Here is a 21,369-nt window from a genome sequence, read left to right as displayed (position 1 = left end):
TCTGGCTGCTATTCCAAACCCAAGGTAACATCATCAGGGGTTCCTGGAAGGTAGAAGAGTCAATCCCTTCTTCTCTATGTGTAATTGTTAATAACTAAGGCTACATAAAGCCTAGTGTGAAGAACTATGGCGGATACCACAAAGGAGAGACACAGTCCCCCTGTTTCTAGGCACCTGGAAGGTGGGAGGTAATAATGGGGGAAATCACTTTTTATCCTTTCTAACTGGTTCTCCACATCCAAGCTCCTAAAGCCCCTGGAACTTCCTGACGTGTGGGGTGAGGGGAGCATGTTTTGTTATTCACAGCAGCTCTTTTCAAAGGCACCTGAGTTGTTAATGAGATGCCTCTTGAGAAGATGGGGGCTGGTTGCCTAGGGAACCAACTAGGGGACTGGAGGGTTGGAACTTTCAGCCCAACCTCCTTTAGGAGGAGAGGGACTAGAGATGGAATTTAATTACCAATTACCAATGATTGGATCAACCATGCCTATATAACGAAGCCTCCAGAACAAACCCTACACACTTGGGTTCAGGAAGCTTTCAGGCGGATGGACCCATCATACATGATGGTGGTATGCCCAGGAGGACGTGGGAGCTCTGCAGCTCTTCCCCAGGATCTTGCTTTGTGCATTTCTTCCATCGGACTTCTCCTGATTTGTATCCTTTGTAATTAAATAGTAGATGTAGAGAGTTTTCTTGAGTTTTGTGAATCATTCTAGTGAATTATTAAAACTGAGGATGGATGGTGGGAACCCCTGAACACACATGTAGTCAAGGGTAGAAATGTGGATGGCCAGGGCACCCATTTGCCACAGACAGCAGAAGTTGGAGGAGTTTTGTGGGCTTAAGACCTTACTTACTTAACCAGCAAGGTCTATGCTAACTCTGGGCAGTTGGTATCTGAACTGAATTGAATTTTTTGGTTGTCAATTGTTATTGGAGAATCCAAGAGAGCAAGACAGGTGTCTAAGGGGTGGCTGTCCTCCCTCTGTGTACAACCTTTCGAGGACAAGGCCTGTCTCATTCCATTTTGGGCTGGTGCCCATGACAGGGTTTGGAGAGAGCAGGTGCTCAGAGGGGAGCAGGAATGCAGAGCCCAAGGGAGCAGCGGCAACTCCATCCACAGCATGCTCCCTGCTTTTCTTAGCACATTGAAAATTTTGAATTTAGTCTCTGCTGATATTTTGAAGGGTTTATGAGAGATCCTAATCCAATAAATTTGGACACAATTTGTCACCCTCATGGGTGTAGCTGGGCACTTTGGGCTGGCTGAGGAGGCCCACAAGGGCCTCATTCGGACCACCTGGAGCTCTGATTAACAAGTCATGGTCTGACTACAAGGCTGTCTCAGCCTGGAAGAAGGGGCACAATACGTCCTTTGCAAAAGGAACTGCCTGGACTTGGCGCCCTGGCCCTGCATATGAGTTGCCTGAAGAATCAGTCCCAGAGGAAGGAGTGAATGCACTGTTCTGGAGTGAGAGAAAGGTGGTCAGCAGCCAGAGCTGGCAACACTGGGACGAACATCTGGCCTTTCCCTGTTCCTTGCAGTGGTCAAGCAAATCAGTCTTGGGAGTCCCTGGGGTAGCTGATGGGCACCTCTCTGCTCAGAATAGCCTTGCCTTCTGTGCTGAACTCACAGAACCAGCCCTGACATACTTATGAGTGCATTGTGTTGTGGGGGCAGCATTTACTCTTAGTGAATGTCACCATCATCACATTAGCAGTTACATTTGCTGAATACCCACCATGAGCCAGATGCCACCATTCTGGGTCACACATGTAGCAGCCCAAAGAGGTTTTGTCAATTTCTGTTTGTAGAAAAAAGTAGGGTTCAGAGGGGGTGTGTAACATGTTCAAGGTCACTGGCTAAGAGCTGGCAACTCAACCCCAGCCTGTCAGGTTGAGTAAACACCAGGTGGTCCCCTTCTGTGTGGAAGGAGGATCAGCACAGGTGTCCACCATATGCACCTGGCGCTGACTGTGTGCTTTTTGGCTCCACCCCTCCACCCCAGAGACCCCAAACTAATCCACAGCCCCAGAAATACACTTTTGGAGCATTTGATTCTTCTCAGTGACCTCTGTTAGCAAATTTAGAGGATAAGGACTTTTTGAAAGCAGTAGAAACATGAACTTGGGAATTTAGGTTAAAGCATATTCATAACCAACAGGATTTTATCACAAAATGGGTCCTAACCCCCTTCCCATTCTCTGTGTGGTCCACTGGAATCATCTTCTTTGGTGCAGGTAGTAGCATGGGGGGGGGGCAATGGTGACATGTGTCCCAGTAAAGGAACATAGCCCACCTTTCCATCTATCAACCCTGGCACTCTGAGCTTAAAGAAGCCTGTTTTTTTAAGAGGCAGCTGTGGCCTGATGGTGGCAGGGTCCCTGACCCATGAGTCTGCTCCAGAAAGTATATTTTGCAGAGAAAGGTGCATTCACTGCATTGTTTGTAACAGTAAAAATCTAGAGATGACCTGAAGTGGGCTTTGCTTTTTCCACCCAGATGGCTCAGGACTGAGGGATCTAGCGCCCAGCTGCTGATGCATGGTCCTAAGCCACCTTCTCCACTGGGAATTTTCTCAATTAAGGTGTGCTCTCTTCCTGGAGGAGCCACAACCAATAGCTGGTCATTGGGGGGAATAGAAGCCTGGCTTTCTTGTTCTGACTAAGGACAATGTTAAAGCCCTCCCCAGCTTCAGAGCTAAGTGTGGAGTGGACTGAAGCTTCTAGAAACCTATATGGCAATGCAACTAACTCCTCCCTCTGCTGGGTCCTGCTTCCTGCCCTCTCCACGGGGCTAATGCTGATGATCTTCCTCTGGGCTCATCTCCATCTCAGCCTCTGCTTCTCAGGGTATCACCCTCCAACACACCCTGAGGCTGATCAGCAGGATGCTGCTGACCCATTGTGGGTAAAGTCACAGGGCAGATGCTACAGAGCTTGAGGAGCTGGTGGTTAAACTGTGCATGCTACCATTTCACTAATGTTCTTAACTGAAGGAAAGATGCACATGTGTGTTAGTTTTCTGGACATAACAATAGCTATTTCTGGAGAGTAGGAATAGGGCGTGGAGTCACTTGCTTTCTGCTTTCCAGTTTCCTATGCTGTCTGAATTCTTTTCATGAAAATGCAATGATAATCAGTAAGGCTGCATGCCAGGATCCTAGTGTTGTGTCCCTGTTTCTATGGTCCCCATCATTCTACTTTTTTAAAAAATATTTTTGATTATAGGTGGACACAATACCTTTAATTAATTTATTTATTTTATGTGGTGTTGAGGATCAAACCCAGTGCCTCACACGTATGAGGCAAGCACTCCACCACTGAGCCACAACCCCAGCAATTGACTTTGTTTTAAAAAATTCCCAAAGGCCACAGTTCAAAGGCCAGAGATTAACAGTAGGATTCTATTGTTTATATGAAAGGGAAGATCTATTTATTCAGTATTTACCCTGTGCCCTTCAGTTCACTGATTTTTTTTTTTTTCTTTTCAGTAGTGGGGTTTGAAACCAGGGCCTGACTCACACTAGGCAATGGCTCTGCTATGGGGAGCTACAGCCCCAGAACTTTTCATTTTATTTTGAGACAGAGCCTCACTAAATTTCTGAGGCTGGCCTTGAACTTGTGATCCTCCTGCCTCATTCTCCTGAGTAGCTGGGACTAAAAGCATGCCCCACCACACCTGGCCGGGACCTTGTCTTTACTAAACACTGGGCTGAGTTGGTCTTCAGGATGCGCTTGGAAGGCATCTAGGGCATATCTCTGAAAGTCCATTCAATGGGCATCCATGTTCCACGTTCATCCCTACCTTTCCACACCACCAGGATGCTGTCTCCTCTGCCCTGGTTTCTACAGTGACTGGCTAGTGATATCGCCTGCCAGCCAGCTGAGGAGAGAAGCCAGTTTGTACCACTAGCTCAGTCATACTATGGGTGGCCAGAGGGGTACATTCAGTTTCTGGGGTGGATCTGATGGCTATGACCAAGGAATGTGGTCAAGGTCCCTAAAGGCAGAGGAAGAGAGGGTTCAGCTCAGATATGGGCTGATTTCCTTCTTGTGGCTCGATGGCTGTGTGCCTTGGGAAGTCAATGAACTTCCTGATTCTCTGTCTCCTTATCCTGCCACCAGAGAGCCCCTCTCCGCCCCCACAGAGCTGGGCTGGTATTAAAGGAAGCCACACAGGAGGCAAGCTGCAGAGGTGGAGGGCCATGGACCTCACTGTGGTTTCCTATTTCACAGCTGTTCTCAGGGTGGTCATTTCTTCCAGATGGGCAGGATCAGAAATCATCCCAGGAAGCTGATCTCTAAGGAAAGCTGCTGACTCAGCCCTTATTTGATTCAGCTGCTGGTGGTGGGCATGTGTGGGCTTTGCTTGGCTTCCTGGCGGGCATCAGGACACACACAGAGGGAAGACCAGTGCATCTGGCAGACATCTGCTTAGACACTTGCCCACAGCTCTGCCCAGCTCTGGGCACAAACTCTTAACTCTCTCTCAGGACCAGCAGCCCAGAGCCCAGGAAAGCAAGAGGACTGAACTGTGTCCCCCCAAAACTCGTAAGATAAAATCCTAACCCCTAGTGCCTCAGAATGTGACTGTATAGGAGAGGGGCCCTCAAAGAGGTAATTAAATTAAATGACGTTATTAGGGTGGGCCATAATCTAATGCTGTCATCATGAGAAGAGGAGCTCAGGACAGACAGACAGACAGACACACACACACACACACACACACACACACACAGATGATTATGTGAAGACACAGGGAGAAGCCAAGGAGAGCGAGCCCAGGAAAAACCAAACCCACTGAGACCTTGATCTTGAACTTTGAGCCACTAGAATTATGAGGAAGTGAATTTCTGTTGTTTAAGCAACCCCCCCCACCCACCCCCGGGCTGGTGTGCTCTATTATGGCAGCCTGGGGACACAAGCAGCTGCTCTCCCTCCTGCTTACTATGAGCAAGGGACTTCTAGCACCTGTGGGGGCTCCTTCACCAAGCAGCAGGTGAAATGAGGCACTTCACCTTGTTTCTGGAACCTTCTGTCTCCTCTTCTCCATCCCCTCCTGTGCACTCGGGTGGGTGTTTTCCTGGACCCCCCATTCTGTATCACTCAGGTCTGTCTAGCTCACACACTCCCTTACCCTGCACAAGGGAAAACACCTGGGGGGTAGAGGCCACAGCTTGTGGCACAGCTTTGGGTATCTGTGTCATTTGCCTTGGACAGCTGACTTCAGCCCCAGCTCACTTCCTTCTCCAGTCTCTCAGCCTCAGGCTCTCTCTGAAACCAAAAGACCCAAAGGAATGCAGCCCAGAAGTGCCGGCTAGCTGTCCATAGCCCTGGGTCAGCCTTCGGCAGAGGGTGAAAGGGAACAGGGTGTTCTTTCTGGGATATCCTGGGAGGCAGGCCACTGCTTTCCAGAGCCCCTGTGGAGTGAGCCTGTTGATGTGGCAATAGCCTTGACACTGGCTTCCTTTCTTCCATGTGTCACTCTCCAGCCCCCTCAGTCCTGCTTCCTGGCATCACCGTCCAAACAAACCACTGTGTCCAAGCTCTTGTCCTAAGTCTGCTTTGGGGGAGCCCAAGCTTATACACAGTGTCACCACAACCTGGTTGGGGGTAGGAGGGAGCCACGCTCAGCAAGGTTGAGCTTCAGAGTCCTCCCCTGTAAGAGGGGACCATGACCGTCTCACAGGCTGGCTCCAGGGGTTCAGGGGCAGCGCTCTGCTGGAGTGAGTTGTTCACTGGAAAAAGTGACCTCAGTGCTATTATTTATTATTGCTTTTAGTCTGGTAGTGGCATCAGGTCCTGTCTCTCTTCCTTTTTTTGATTAGAAAGAAGAAGAAAGAACAGGGGCTTCCTGATAATGGCTGGGATGTTGGCTCCATTCTGAGAAGTCCTCTGCAGGAAGGCTGGAGTGGGTGGACAGGTCATTCAGAACAGCTGCCTCCATACACATTTTGCTGCTATCCCTGCCAGGGTAGCCTGCAAGAAGCTGATCCTCCAGAAGCCAACCATGCATTCGGACGAATGCTTCTAAAAGACCACTGCCCCAGGCACCCACAGTCCTGAGACTGTCGATGAGGACAGGTCCCAGCACAATGTGTAGGGATGGGGGTTAGTGGGTAAGAAGGAGCCAAGGATCGTTGCTGTGTGAAGCCAACCATCACTCTTCACCCACAGTGCTGTTGTTTAGAGCAGATCGACAGGGGCACAGGCTGAGAGGGGACCTGAGAGTGTGGATGCAGGTATGGATGCATGGATGGTGGCTGGGGGCTGGGTGGTAGATAAGCTGGAAGGATGGATGGGTGGATGGGTAGAGTGTGGATGGATGGGTGGTGCTGGGACCAATGTGATGGGATGATGAGGTGACAGAGTCTACTGGAAGGTGGCTGAGGAAGGGCCCATCTATCCCTTCCCTGTTCCCTCTCCCAACAACGGTTTCTCTCCCCTCTCGGCTGCCCAAGCCAGTAGGCCAGAACTTGACCTGCCTCCTTCCTTCATACCCTTCCACAGTGTCCAGTCACCAAGTCCTGTGTGTTCTACCTTCTTAGACTCTTTTCTGTCTCCACAACCACTATTTTGACCCAGCTTCTCAGGAGCTCTCTCCTGGACTATTTAAATGGACTTCTGCTCCTTGGGTCTCCCTGATCTGACCTTTTCTACTTTTGCCCACTTAATACCCCTTGTAGAGCTATTCCATGAGGAACTTGGAGTGACTGACAATCTACCCGCCTTTGGTTTCTCCAATAGAAACTAGAGGAAAGTTTGTGACATAGCTTTGTGGCACAACATGGTTAGGCTGAATGATACTTTCCAGGACTTCTTTTCTTGTATGTTTCCTGTTAGACTGGCCCACGGGAAGCTTCTTGGGAGATCTGAGAGACAGAAGGGAAGCATCGTACATACATGTTGTCACTGATCAGCGGATTCACTTCACCAGCACGAAGCAACAGCTGGTCCTGCCATTGCTCCACCTTCCTGTGGATCCCAGTGAAGCTTCTCTGACTCCTGGGCCAGGGATGTGTGTGTGAGTTTGTGTGTGTGTGTGTGTGTGTGTGTGTGTACATACTTGGCTTTAATTAATTAATTAATTTTGGTACTGGGGGTTGAACTCAGGGGCACTCAACCACTGAGCCACGTCCCCAGCCCTATTTGTATTTTTTAATTTAGAGACGGGGTCTCACTGAGTTGTTAAGTATCTCACTATTGCTGGGGCTGGTTTCGAACTCCTCCTGCCTCAGCCTCCCTAGCCGCTGGGATTACAGATGTGTGCCACTGCCCCTGGCTGTGTGCTTAATTAGCTTTATGATGACAGGCCCTGACTTCTATAGGATGACCCTGTGTCTCCTAAACCATCTTATTAGCTTACTGGAAACTGTCCTCAGTGACTCCCTTATCCAGCACAGTCAAGCATTGTCCATTCTTCCCTCGTTATCTCTTGAGCTTGCTCTATATTCTTACTGACTCAGGATCTCAGCAAGGTCACCTTGTCATTAGTCCACCCTCCATGCTATTTATTGTTTCATACATTCACTCAAGAGTTATTAAACGTAGACAACACATCAGGCATAACTCGATTGTGCAAACACTGTGAAAACAGCCCTAACTTTCCCCCTTTCCCTTATTCTGAGTGCTGCTTGTGTAGGGACCAATAGGGAGATAGCAATAACACTGCAGAGTGAGGCCTATATCCTAGCAGGAGAAGGGACACAGGGAAACTTAAAATAAAACAGTAAGAGGCAACTGCACACCTGTAATACCAGTGACTTGGGAGGCTGAGGCAGGAGGATCACATGTTCAAGGCCAGCCTCAGCCAATTAGCAAAGTTCTAAGCAACTGAGTAAGGCCCTATCTCTAAACAAAAAACAAAAAGGGCTAAAGATGTGGCTCAGTGGTTAAGACCCCTGAGTTCAATCCCCAGGACCAAAAAGAAAACAGCAACAAAAAACAAAAACATAGTAGGAAGAACTTCCTGATATGACTAAATGATGATGTCAGAAAATTCTCTCCTCAAAAACATAACTATGAAGCTGGACAAAACTGACAAACACCTCACATGGACTGCGGAAGCCAGCAGGAGTTTCCATCCTCATATCAAATAAAGTATGATGGACATTACATACTGCTCAAGGGAACCATACACCAACAAGACACAACAGTCATAAATATATATGCCCCAAACAATGGTGCAGTTATGTTCATCAAACAAACTCTTCTCAAGTTCAAGAGTCTAATAGATCACCATACAATAATCATGGGAGACTTTAACACACTTCTCTCACCACTGGACAGATCTTCCAAACAAAAGTTAAGTAAAGAAACTATAGAGCTCAATAACACAATCAATAACTTAGACTTAACTGACACATATAGAATATTTCAACCTGCATCAAGTGGATACACTTTCTTCTCAGCAGCACATGGATCCTTCTCTAAAATAGACCATATACTATGCCACAAAGCAACTCTCAGCAAATACAAAAAAGTAGAGATACTACCATGCATTTTATCAGATCATAATGGAATGAAATTGGAAATCAATGACAAAATAAAAAATAAAAATTTCTCCATCACCTGGAGATTAAACAACATGCTACTGAATGAACAATGGGTCACAGAAGACATCAAGGAGAAGATTAAAAAATTCCTAGAAGTAAATGAGAACATAGACACAACATATCAAAATCTCTGGGACATTATGAGAGCAGTACTAAGAGGAAAGTTCATTGCATGGAGTTCATTCCTTAAAAGAAGGAAAAGTCAACAAATAAATGACTTCACACTACATCTCAAAGCCCTATAAAAAGAATAAACCAGCAACAAAAACAGTAGAAGGCAAGAAATAATTAAAATTAGAGCTAAAATCAATGAGATCGAAACAAAAGAAACAATTGAAAAAAATTGACAAAACAAAAAGTTGTTTCTTTGAAAAAATAAATAAAATTGACAGACCCTTAGCTATGCTAACAAAGAGAAGGAGAGAGAGAACACAGATTACCAGCATACGTGATGAAAAAGGTAATATCACATCAGACACTGCATAAATACGGAGTATAATCAGAAATTATTTTGAAATCTTATACTCCAATAAAATAGAAGACATTGAAGGCATCAACAAATTTCTTAAGTCATTCAATTTTCCCATTTCGAGTCAGGAAGATATACACAATTTAAACAGACCAATATCAAGTGAGGAAATAGAAGAAGCCATCAGAAACCTACAAACCAAGAAAAGCCCAGGACCAGATGGATACACAGCCAAGTTCTACAAGACCTTCAAAGAAGAACTAATACCAATACTCTTCAATTTATTTCAGGAAATAGAAAAAGAGGCAGCACTTCCAAACTCATTCTATGAGGCCAATGTCACCCTGATCCCAAAACCAGGCAAAGACACATCAAAGAAAGAAAACTTCAGACCAAGATCTCTAATGAACATAGGTGCAAAAATTCTCACAATAAAATTCTGGCAAATTGAATTCAAAAACATATCAAAAAGATATTGCATCATGATCAAGTGGGATTCATCCCAGGGATGCAAGGTTGGTTCAGCATACGGAAATCAATAAATGTAATTCATCACATCAATAGACTTAAAAATAAGAATCATGATCATTTCAATAGACGTGGAAAAAGCATTTGACAAAATACAGCACCCCTTTATGTTCAAATCACTAGAAAATCTAGGGATAACAGGAACATATCTCAACATTGTAAAGGGTGTCTACGCTAAGCCTCAGGCCAACATCATTCTAAAAGGAAAAAATTGAAGGCATTCCCTCTTAAAACTGGAACAAGACAGGGATGCCCTCTTTCACCACTTCTATTCAACATGGTCCTTGAAAAACTGGCCAGAGCAATTAGACGAAAGAAATCAAAGGGATATGTATAGGAAAAGAAGAACTTAAATTAGCACTATTTGCTGACAATATGATTGTATACCTAGAAGACCCAAAAAATTTCACCAGAAAACTTCTAGAATTAGTAAATGAATCCAGAAAAGTAGCAGGATATAAAATCAACACCCATAAATCAAAGGCATTTCTGTGTATCAGTGACAAAGCCTCTGAGAAGGAAATGAGGAAAACTATCTCATTCACAATAACCTAAAAAAAAAAAAAAGATACTTGGGAATCAACTTAATGAAATAGGTGAAAGATCTACACAATGAAAACTATAGGACCCTAAAGAAAGAAATCAAAGAAGACCTCAGAAGATGGATGGAAAGATCTACCTTGCTCTTGGATAGCCAGAATCAATATTATCAAAATAACTATACTACCAAAAGCACAATACAGATTTTTTTAAGAGAGAGAGAGAGAAGAGAGAATTTTTTAATATTTATTTTTTTCAGTTGTCGGTGGACACAACATCTTTATTTTATTTTTATGTGGTGCGGAGGATCGAACTCAGCACCCCATGCATGCCAGGCAAGCGCATTACCGCTTGAGCCACATCCCCAGCCCCACTATACAAATTTAATGCAATTCCAATCAAAATCCCATTGGCATTCCTCATAGAAATAGAAAAAGCAATCATGAAATTCGTCTGGAAAAATAAGAGACCCAGAATAGTTAAAGCAATAGCAGGAAGAGTGAAGCAGGTGGCAGCACTATACCAGACCTTAAACTATACTACAGAGCAATAGTAACAAAAACAGCATGATATTGGCACCAAAACAGATTGGTAGACCAATGGTACAGAATAGAGGGCACTAACCCACAAAATTACAATTATCTTATATTAGACAAAGGTGCCAAAAACATGCACTGGAGAAAAGATAGCATTTTCTACAAATGGTGCTGGGAAAACTGGAAATCCATATACAACAAAATGAAATCAAACCTCTGTCTCTCACCATGCACAAAACTTAACTCAAAATGGATCAAGGACCTAAGAATTAAACCAGAGACTCTGCATCTAATAGAAGAAAATGTAGGCCCTAATCATTATCATGTGAGATTAGGTTCCAACTTCCTTAATAAGACTCCTATAGTTCAAGAATTAAAACCAAGAATCAATAAATGGGATGGACTCAAATAAAAAGTTTTTTTCTCAGCAAAAGAAATAATCTGTGAGTTGAACAGAAAGCCTACATCCTGGGAGCAAATCTTTACCCCTCATAGATCAGAAAGAGCACTAATCTCTAGGATATATAAAGAACTCAAAAAGCTAAGCATCGAAAAAAAACAAATAACCCAATCAACAATGGGCTAAGGACTTGAACAAACACTTCTCAGAAGAGGATATACAATCAATCAACAAGTATATTAAAAAGTGCTCATCATCTCTAGCAATCAGAGAAATGTGAATCAAAACTACTCTAAGATATCATCTCACTCCAGAATGGCAGCTATTATGAAGACAAACAATAAGTGTTGGAGAGGATGTGGGGAAAATGTACACTCATACACTGCTGGTGAGACTGCAAATTGGTGCAGCCATTATGGAAAGCATCTGGGAATGGAACCACCATTTGACCCAGCTATCCCTCTCCTTAGTCTATACCCAAAGGACTTAAAAACAGCATACTACAGGGACACAGCTATATCAATGTTTATAGCAGCACAATTCACAATAGCTAAACTGTGGAGCCAACCTAGATGCCCTTCAGTGGATGAATGGATAAAAAAATGTGTCATATACACAATGGAATTTTACTCAGCAATAAAAGAGAATAAAATCATGGCATTTGCAGGTAAATGGATGGTGTTGGAGAAGATAATGCTAAGTGAAGTTAGCCAATCCCCAAAAAACAAATGCTGAATGTTTTCTCTGATATAAGGGGGTGACTCATAGTGGGGTAGGGAAGGGGAACATGGGAGGAATACATGAATTCTAGATAGGGAAGAGGGGAGGGAGGGAAAGGGAGGAGGCAGGGGATTAGCAAGGGCAGTGGAATGTGATGGGCATCATTATCCACAGTTCATGTATGAAGACACAAATTGAGTGTCAACATACTTTCTATACAGAGATATGAAAAATTGTGGTTTATATGTGTAATAAGAATTGTAGTGCAAAAAAACAAGTACATATATAAAGACATGAATTGGTGTGAACATACTCTATATACAAAGATATGAAAAATTGTGCTCTATATGTGTAATAAGAATTATAACACATTCTGCTGTTGTGTATTTAAAAAAAAATTTAAACAACCTGACAAACACAACCATTTTTGTGTGCTGAAAATCGACCTACTGTGTGAGACAGAAACATGCTTCTGCTTGAAAAACTGCTAAACTTGGGTAAAGCCAGTACAAGTCTTGCTTGGGGCTACTCCCACCTCACTACCCTCCCTGTTCAGTCTTCCCAAGGATTCTGCCCGGGTGGGGCACATCAAGGGAATCGGCTGCCATTTGGAATGGCCCAGTTAGCTATGAGTGATGGGCAATGCCCATCGTCCGTATCACTGACCATCTTGGCAGTGGGCAGACGGGGAGGACCAGTGCTGCGTTAGTCTGGTTGCCATCGTGGTTGGGGCAGATGTAGTCCAGCTTAGTCTGTGTGCATGTGGAAACCAGAGGGGGCCTGGAGTGCCCACCAATTCTTGCCAACTCTTAAGTCTGTGGATATTTGCAGAGTAGAAAGAAAGAATGGAGCCAACCTTACACCAATCTGAATGTTGAGATAATTTCCCTGTCCACACACTGTCAGAGAATGGGAGCCTCATTGCCTCCAGGTTTGAACAAAATATCTGTCCATTCACTGGTGGCTACTAAATTGCACAGAGACAGGGGTGACCTTAGAAAGCCAAGTTTAAAAGCAAAAACAAGAATAAAAAGCAAATAAAACAGAGACACTGTGGCTGCATGCTATGAGGGAGCAAATTCAGCCCAAGTAAGTTACCAAATAAATAATGCAACATTACTCATGTGGAAAAATCATAATCCAGAGTTTCTACAATACACAACTGATTGAGAGGAAAAGAAGTGGAAAAAGATAAGTCATATGAAAATGATGATAGGATTGAGAATTGACCATATTAATATATAATGAAATAATGGACAAAAAATAAAATAGGCATTTACCAAGGAAGATATATAAATGACTAATAAACACAGAAAAAGATGTTCAACATGATTAATTGTTATACCAATGCAAATCAGATTCCCAGTAACATATCACTTTACATCTAGTAGGATGGCTACAATAAAAAAAGATAATAGCAAGTGTTGGCAATGATGTGGAGAAATTGGATCTTCATATAACGCTGATGGGAATAGAAAATACAGACTGTGGAAAATATTTTGACAGTTTCTTAAAAATTAAACAAATTAAATAAACTTACCATATAATCCAAGAAGAGAAATTAAAACATTTATTCACAGAAATACAACACACACACACACACACACACACACACACACACATATAAATGTCCATAGCAGCATCATTCAATATAACTCCAACTAAAAACAACTCAAAAGTCCATCAGCTAATAATAATGGATAATAATGTACATCTATATAGTGGCATGTTATTCAGCTCAAGAGGAACACACCACTCATATGCACAGGAACATGAACGAATATCAAAAACCTTATGCTGTTTTATAGACAGGGAATCACATGGTATATGATTCCATGTCTAAAATATCTAGAAAAGGCAAATTTACAGAAACAGAATGCGAATCGATGGATTTGGGAGTGGGGATTAACTGCAGATGGGCAGAAGAGAACTTTGTGGGCAACAGAAAGGTCCTAAAATTGGATTATGGTGATGGTTGTTACTACTCTGTATAGTCACTAAAAATCATTCATGTAGAATGGGTAGATTTTATCATATGTAATATATACCAATAAAGCTGTTAAAATACATAAACAGAATATAGTAATAACTCCTATGGCTTGTCTCTTGAATGTCCGCCAAAGATTCATGAGTTAAAGGCTTGGTCCACCAGGCAACTACTGGGAAGTGGTAGAGCCTCTAAGAGTCAAGAGGTTTTTAGGCCTTTGGGGATGTGACCTTGATCCTGTGGACTTTGGTCCTTTCCTCTTCTCCTTAGCGTTCTGGCTATGAGGTATCTTTGCTCTACCACATGCTCCAGCCATGACGGGCTGCCTTGTCTCAGGCCCAGTCATTTGATCACTGAAGCCTCCAAAACTGTGAGCCCAAATAAGCCTTTTCTCTTTGTAGACTAATTATCTCAAGTGCTTCATAATAGCAGTGGAAAACTAGTGAATATAATAACAAGTGCCATGTAGACAAATAAAGCAGAAAAGGAACACAGGAAAGTTGGGACCGAGATGCAATTAGTGTGATGACTGCTGTGGCCACTGGCGTGGTCATTAGTATTCCAGTTCTCCCCTTCTAGGCACGTGGTAGGACTACACTTCCTGAGCCCCTGAATACTTCAGGCAGTGGCTAGTGTGGACCACAGTTGATGTCATCTCCAGGATGAGGACTTATTTACAAATGTGAGACCTTCAAGAGCTTGCTCTCTTGACTCTCCGACCTGGAGACTGGCAACTCTGAGATCATTGTTGCTCTGTCAGCTTGGGTCTTTGAGACACTGAGATGGGCAGGATCCACCCTGTCACCGGATCCAGGTGACCTATGATGTGGTGACTGTGGAACCTCTCCCACTCTGACTCAAGCAGTAAGGGGAAGACTCAGCAGTAGGGGATGCTTGGGTGGATGTCTCAAGGAGGTGACTTTGTGAGCTAGGCAGCCATCTGGGGAAACGGTCCAGAGGGCAGGCACAGTGCATGTGAAGCCCTGGTACCTCTGAACAACAGCGAAGAGGATGATGAGATGGGAGAGGGTGGGCGGGACGGAGGAGAGGCTGGCAGACAAACTGTAAAAGATGTGGGAATCCATGGGGATGTGTGGAACAAGTGACGGAGCTGACCAGACTCAGGTTGGCAGAGCCTCCCTCCAGCTGCAGTATTAAGAGGAGAACGAAGGGCCAAGGGGGAAGCAGGGCGACCAAGGAAGAGGCCTTTGTAAGAATCCAGGTGAACACTGATCTCTCACCTTCTGCCCTGTCATTCTTCCTGGAAACCATTCTGATCAGATCAGTCCTATTCTTAGAACCTTTAATAGCTCCCCATTGCCCATGAGAAAGGCCCAAGTTTCTTAATATGACACCCACCTACCGTCCCTCTTTTATTCTCCACTTCAGTTCCCTTCTCTCCAATTCTCCTGTTCCTCCAGGGCACAGTCCAGCCTCCCTGCCTCCTTATATCACTGCCCATCTGTGGAAGGGTGGGGAGAGAGTATCCTCCAGGGAAATGTTGAGGGCAGCAAAGGCACAGAGGCAGGGGAGGACGCTGTGGAGCACCCCATTCCACACTCCCCTCTGGCTTTAGCCCTGACGTTGACTAGTGGGCCAGGGCGTTGGGGACCCCTAGGGATGACAGGATTCAGAGAGTCCACTGTGTTTCTTATTATGACGATAAGTGGGAGGGGTAAAGGATGTCTGGCAGCAGCAGCTACAGGAAGAAGCCACCAGTCCTGGGAGTGGACCAGACAGACCAGGGAGCAGAAATTGGCAAAGCTGGTGAGAAAAAGAGGCTGCAGTGGGTGTGACCTGGCAGAGCAATTCCACAGGGAAGCCAAGGGCCTCCCGGGGATGGGGCCCAGGGCAGTGCCTGTTGCTGGGTGAGGGTTTAGCACAGGGATCGCCAAGACTGGCTTCTGGCTTCCTGTTAGAGGGGAAGTTCTGGCAGATGCTTGACTTGGTGAAACTGTGGGCAAAATGTAAGGTACAACAGCACCACTCAACCCTTAAGAACTTCCCATTTGCCCCGAGTTTCTGGAAATGTCCGTTGAAAGCAAAGTCAAGTTCCTCAAGAATTACCCACAGCTGGGAGAGAGACGAGGCCTAGACAATCAGGCAGCCAACAACCGGGAGGAGAAGCCACCTCCTCCTGTGCTCCCGTGAAATGGCACGGCCCATTTTACAAAGCTGCCAAAGTGTTTGAGGTCGGACAATCCTTTAAAATTTAATCCCCAGTCAAAGGAATGAAATATTGATACGTGCAACTACATGGATGAATCTTGAGAACATTGTGGTAGGTGAGAAAAGCCGGAGGTAAAAGGAGGTGTATGACTGTTTATAAGACATCCAAAACAGGTAAATCCACACGGACAGAAGACAGACTGGTGGCTCCTGGGGGCTGGGGTGAGGAACCTGAGGCATGAAATGTTTTGCAATCTTGGTGGAGTCACAGTTGCACAAGGTGAATCTATGAATTGCTACTGAATTTTACACTCTGTCAATGGTTAATTTTATGTTATGAGAATTTCACTTCAGTAAAACACTAATTCAATCCAATTCATTAAATTCATGTATCTCATGCAATATCCCCTTTATTCCTTTCTCAAAGGATTGGTATCCGCACTGCAAGAAGCTGATCTCACCTTCTCCCCCAGCCCCTGATTTCACCCGTGGAAAGTAAGATCCAGGGATGTTCATGGGAGACAGGTTCTCAGCTCGAGTCCAGCCCAGAGTCAGAGCCAGGCTCCTGGCCTCCAGCCCACCTCGTTCTCATCTCTGTGATAGAGAGCCTTCTTCCCTAGCCCCATAAATATCCACTCCAACCACGGCAAAGGAGGCTGTGTGGAGTCGGAGCCCTCCCTGGCTCCATCTGCTGCTTCCTGACCCTGGCTACACATCACATCTATCGGGGACTTAAAAAACATGCTGATGTCTGGGATCCACCTAAGAGCCATTAAACGTGAATCTCCAGAGGAGGAGCCGGAAGATTTTTAGAAGCTCTTCCAGTGACTCTGGCGTGGAGCCAGGGTGGGGACCACTGACTGCCCTTCTCCTGCCAGCGTCTGGAGTTTCACTCTTCATCGTCCCAAGGGTGCAAGGGTGCTGAGGCCCATCACCTCATGCAAGACCTCCCCAACCCGCTCCTCCCTGCCTGTGACCCAGCCAGCACCTGCACAACTGACCGGAAGAAGATCTGAATGACCCAGCATCTGTGTGACACCAAGCCACCCCCTGCCTGTGACCAGACAGCAGTCCTGCCTCATCAGGTGCTGTACTGGGGGCTACTAAGCCATCCTCACCCTTTCTAAACTAGTTAACCAGCAGCCTGCATGTTCTCAAGCAGGGATCCGGCTGCACCATGTAGTCCTTACAGGTACTGAATGTCATCAGAGTCCGGAGCCACCGGAGCCCAACACCCCCGACAATCACAGTTGTGTGGAAACCTCTATTTTCAGGCACACACAGAGCAGCTGCCCTGGTTCAGGGGCAAATCCTGGGCCAGCAGCTGGTGCCCTGAGCTGAAAGAGGGCAGGACCCTGCCCATCAATGCTGTTTTGTCCTCTCAGCCCACAAGACCAACATGGCACCTTTGGGGGCCCCGGTGAGCCCATCCCCCAAGGAAGAAGTCAAGAGCAAAGGTAACCATCCCTCCCCGCAGAGGATAATAAAATTCTTACTGAAATATCTGGCTGCGAAGGTTCTTCTTTTGCTGGAAGCTGTCGGCAGCATAACGAAGCTGGCAATCTGTGCAAACTTCTTCTATATCCTTTTTATAAAGCGCCAACCACATCCTCAGGCAGACAAGCTAATTCCTGTTTTCCAGTAACAGATCTTCATCTATAGAAAAGAAATATATTTAGAATGCCCTTTATCTGGTGTTTTCTTGGATTTCAAACAAGACGTTCGCTGTTAGGAATTAGTCCCTTAGAAGAATATATACCCTGGGTTCTCAGCAGTCTTGGAGAAGTTACCGAGCCTCTGGGTATCAGTTCCTCCTCTCTGTAAAATGGGACCTACAATGACAACCACCTCTCAGAGTGAACTGATGTCCAAGGAGGAAATAGGGGCTTTGTAAACCGCAAAGTCCTCAGTGCACATCAGCCGGTACATTTGATTTGTTTTCAATGAGCTGACCTGGATTTAAGGGGAGCTGTGTTTCCAGAGAGCCTTGAAAATGAGTTCATCAACAACATTGCAATTTTGCATGTGATTTCAGTTTACATGTACGACCTTCCACTGGGGCAGGCATTTGTCCTGTTCTAGGGGAGAGCAAGGACTTGTACCCATGCTCGGATTCAGGGATAAAGCCCAGGAAGAGAGAGCCAGGGTCAGACCCTCACCCCAGCACATCCGCTGGTAAACGTGCATCTTCTCCATTCCATTCTGCAAATCTAATGTCCTTATACCATAAATCACTATTGCGGACAACTGGAAAGAAAAGTCTCGATTATGAAGTAGACAGATGAGATCCGGGCAGCCATCAACCTCACTAACACAGTGGTCCTGGCCGCCTGAGGCAGAGCAGGCTTTAAGGCGGTGGGTACAATGTTGCCCTTTTAAATACACACAGGCATGTTTCTATGGGTAGAAGAGCAATTCCAGGAAGGACTCCCACCAGAACATTCTTCCTGTCACCCACCCATCTCTGGGCTGCTGCCTCTGCTCCCTGAGCTTATATCACATCTGTGATCATAAAACCCATCGCTTTTATCAAAGACCACACAAGCCTAGCCAGTCCTCAGGGTGCTGGAGGTTCCCAGCCCTAGGCTGGGGGGAAGCAGAGATTTGTCTTTCACCACTCCTGGAAGGGTAAAGCCTGGGGCTGCCGGCCGCTGGGCCGAGTCCTCTGGGCCATGCCTTGGGGATCTCAGGGCAGCTCCTGCATCAGCATTCTCCAGGGAAACACTGGGACAGAACAGGGAAAGGGGCCAGCCTGTGCCTCTGGGGACTGATGTGGGGCAGCTGAGAGCAGAAGGAGCCCGTGGTCAGGTGCTAGATCTACAGGGCCCCAAACCTGAGATGCCAGCGTATCCTCGGGCCCAAGAGAGCAGTGGTTTGGCTTGCACAGGTCAGAGTGCCAGCTGAGAAAGGAGTCCCAAGGAAGAGAGGCAGAAACCAGAGGAAGGGAGCATCAGCCTGAGAATCCCAGAGCTAGGGCTGACCTTGGGGATCCTAATGAACCCAGAGAGACATATCTCTAAATGCTCTAAGCACCTGGGGCTGGGAGGACAGTAGGGAAGACCAGGGAGCGAGAAGAAGCCCAGCCCATGACCTGGTGTAGCAGGAGTTTTAAAATTAAAACTCTAGCTCCAACATCAGTGTTTTCCTTTTCGAAGTGTGTGAATTTGGACATGAGCCAGATTAAGCAAATAAAAATACAGGATGCCCAGTTGTTCTGTAGTATAAGCATGTTTTAAACAGGGCATGGACTATAACTGGTTCAGGAATTGTGTTGGTTAGTAGCCCAAACCAAGTCCATGAGGAAAGAGGAGATATTTGAAAGAATAGGGAGAGGCAGCTTCTTGGCTCTTCTGAGGAACCTACTGAAAGGTAGGCTCTTTTCTTCCTGTGCTAGACAGACTAGAAGAAATAGCAGCTAAAAAGATACTCACCATTGATCTGAAACACTACTCAGATTTAACTAGGTGCCTTGAGTTTTATCTGGTGACCTTTATGCTTTCTGAGTCAAAAGCGGATAGTATGACTATCAGGAAAGAATCTTTCAGTTGTGGTAAACAAAAAAAGCTGGTTAAAATTGATTTCAGTAATGAGAGGGATTTATCGACTCCTTTAGCAGGAAACGCCTAATAATTTGAGCTTCAGGCGTGGCTGGATCTAGCAGTTTGACAGTATCAACAATATCTGGGTTTCTGGGTTTCTTTGCAGTTCTCCTGTTCGTTTTTGGAGTGTCTGCTTCATTTTCAAACAAAGTCCCCTTATTTTTAAGAAATGCCGGAAACTGCTTCAGGAGCTGATATTTCTTCTGTCCTATTCAGCAGGAAAAAAAAGCCTATTTTTTAGTATCTCTCTCAGACATGCTGGGAAGCTGCCCCTCCCTTCTCTTCCAAATGTCTCCTTTTCCCTGATGGCTTAGGTTTGGGCTACAAACCGACCCATCTCTGAACCAATGCAAATCAGTGAGATGTGTTGATTGGCCAAAGCCAACCTGGCCTCATCCTTGGAGCTGAGTGGGGCTGACTTCCCATCAGGCTCTTGGGCTGGCATTAGAAAAGAGAGGGATGCCAGAATAGGTCAGAATAGGTGCCGGGAAGCTGTGACCAAGGGGAGAGGAGAAGGGCTTGAAAAACAGTCCACAGCAGGCTTGGTGACCTCAGAGGCAGAGGGGGACAAAAGAACTGTGCTCCCATTGCCCACTCCAGCCTTCCTCCACTCATTCTACAGCAGGTTCAAGAGCAGGTTGCACCCCAGTTAAGCCCAGCACCCAGCTCCCAGCCTGCTGAGCCTCACTAGGGAGGGCAGTCACTGGAGGCTGAGCTGGAGGGACATCTTGGGATGACTCAGCCGAGAACAGCCACGCTGGCACTGACCACACAGCAAACAGGATCACTGCAGGGGCAGGCAGTGGAGATGCCTGGTCCTCCTGAACTCAGGCCAGTACTCCTGTACCCTGTATCACCCCACCCACCACAGTGCTAATGAGAGCTAGCACTTACCACGCATTGACTGACTACTAAATACATTAACCTTGGGACTGACAGCTCCCTAAAGTGGGTATTACATTACAATGGAATTGTGGGGAACCCCAAGGCACAGTTTAACATTGCTGAGGCGGGGAATTGAAATCCCATCTTTCAAGAACAGATATGCACACAGCCCTGATGTCCCAGGCTGGCCTGGCCAAGTGCGTTCCCTTTGGTTCCTCATTCATCCCCTGCAGGGCTCTCTGATGCATGCATGTGAGAGAATAGGGTAATATACTCCTCACCCCAGTCCCCATAGCATCCGGGTCCTGACAGCAGGGATGACCAGGTGTCCAGGAAAGCGGCTGGGTGATGCTAGGCAATGCTGGACGGGGGTCTGCTCACCTGGAACTGGGAAGCCAGGCGTCTCTGCCTCTGCTTGGAACCTGTCTGGGATCCTTCCTTGCCTGGAGGGAGCTCTTGGTCTCCTGGTGCCCTCTTCTCATCCCACAGAGCTTGGGATTTGGCCCTGCCCCAGGCCACCATGTGATGAAGGAGCCGGCAGGAACAAGGGGGGTGCAGCCCAAACTGAACATCATCAAGCAGGAACCAGGTTCCCTGGCTCCTCGGTGCCTCTGGGGATGATGCGCTGATGACAGTCTTTGGCCTGTTAAGAGGCTGCAGCAGCCTGGGCGGCTCAGGAAATGTTCCCTGGCAAAGCTAACCTCTGCCGGTAAGGGCAGGGCCAGGCCAGCAGCCGAGACAAGGCTAGGTCTACCTGGTGCAGAGCGCCCCCTGGTGCCATAGGAAAGTCCTGCGCCCACGCTCCTGGACCGGGGCCTTGCTAACAGCGCGACCCCAGTACTCACCCCTCCCAGCCTCCCTTTCCCAAGGGCTGCGCACTACTGGCAGGATGAGTGGGATTCCTGGGCCTTTCTACACGGAGTCTTCTCACTAGCAGCGGAATTCTTACACCGAGCATGCTTCTGTGTCTCCCCG

General features: G+C 46.3%; 1 protein-coding gene across 4 annotated transcripts in view; it reads right to left on the bottom strand.

The window, feature by feature from the left end:
- The window catches only part of Arhgap22 (Rho GTPase activating protein 22), a 191,130-nt gene extending 170,046 nt beyond the window's left edge, over positions 1–21,084 (bottom strand). The window contains exons 1-2 of one of the 4 annotated variants that reach the window (XM_040272604.2): positions 20,776–21,084; positions 17,407–17,566 (exon numbers count right to left, since the gene is read on the bottom strand). In XM_040272604.2, the coding sequence (XP_040128538.2) occupies positions 17,407–17,458 (52 nt within the window). In that variant the 5' untranslated portion in view covers positions 17,459–17,566; positions 20,776–21,084. Of the gene's footprint in view, positions 1–17,406; positions 17,567–17,669; positions 17,827–20,775 lie in introns of those variants that run through there. The other 3 variants (XM_078042610.1, XM_040272603.2, XM_078042601.1) reach the window with 3 other exon arrangements.
- Positions 21,085–21,369: the final 285 nt, after the last annotated feature.

This window comes from Ictidomys tridecemlineatus, chromosome 1 (assembly GCF_052094955.1).
Source record: "Ictidomys tridecemlineatus isolate mIctTri1 chromosome 1, mIctTri1.hap1, whole genome shotgun sequence".
Taxonomy (NCBI): Eukaryota; Metazoa; Chordata; class Mammalia; order Rodentia; family Sciuridae; genus Ictidomys; species Ictidomys tridecemlineatus.
Note: the sequence above shows the minus strand (reverse complement) of the source record. Positions and strands in the feature narration are given on the sequence as shown.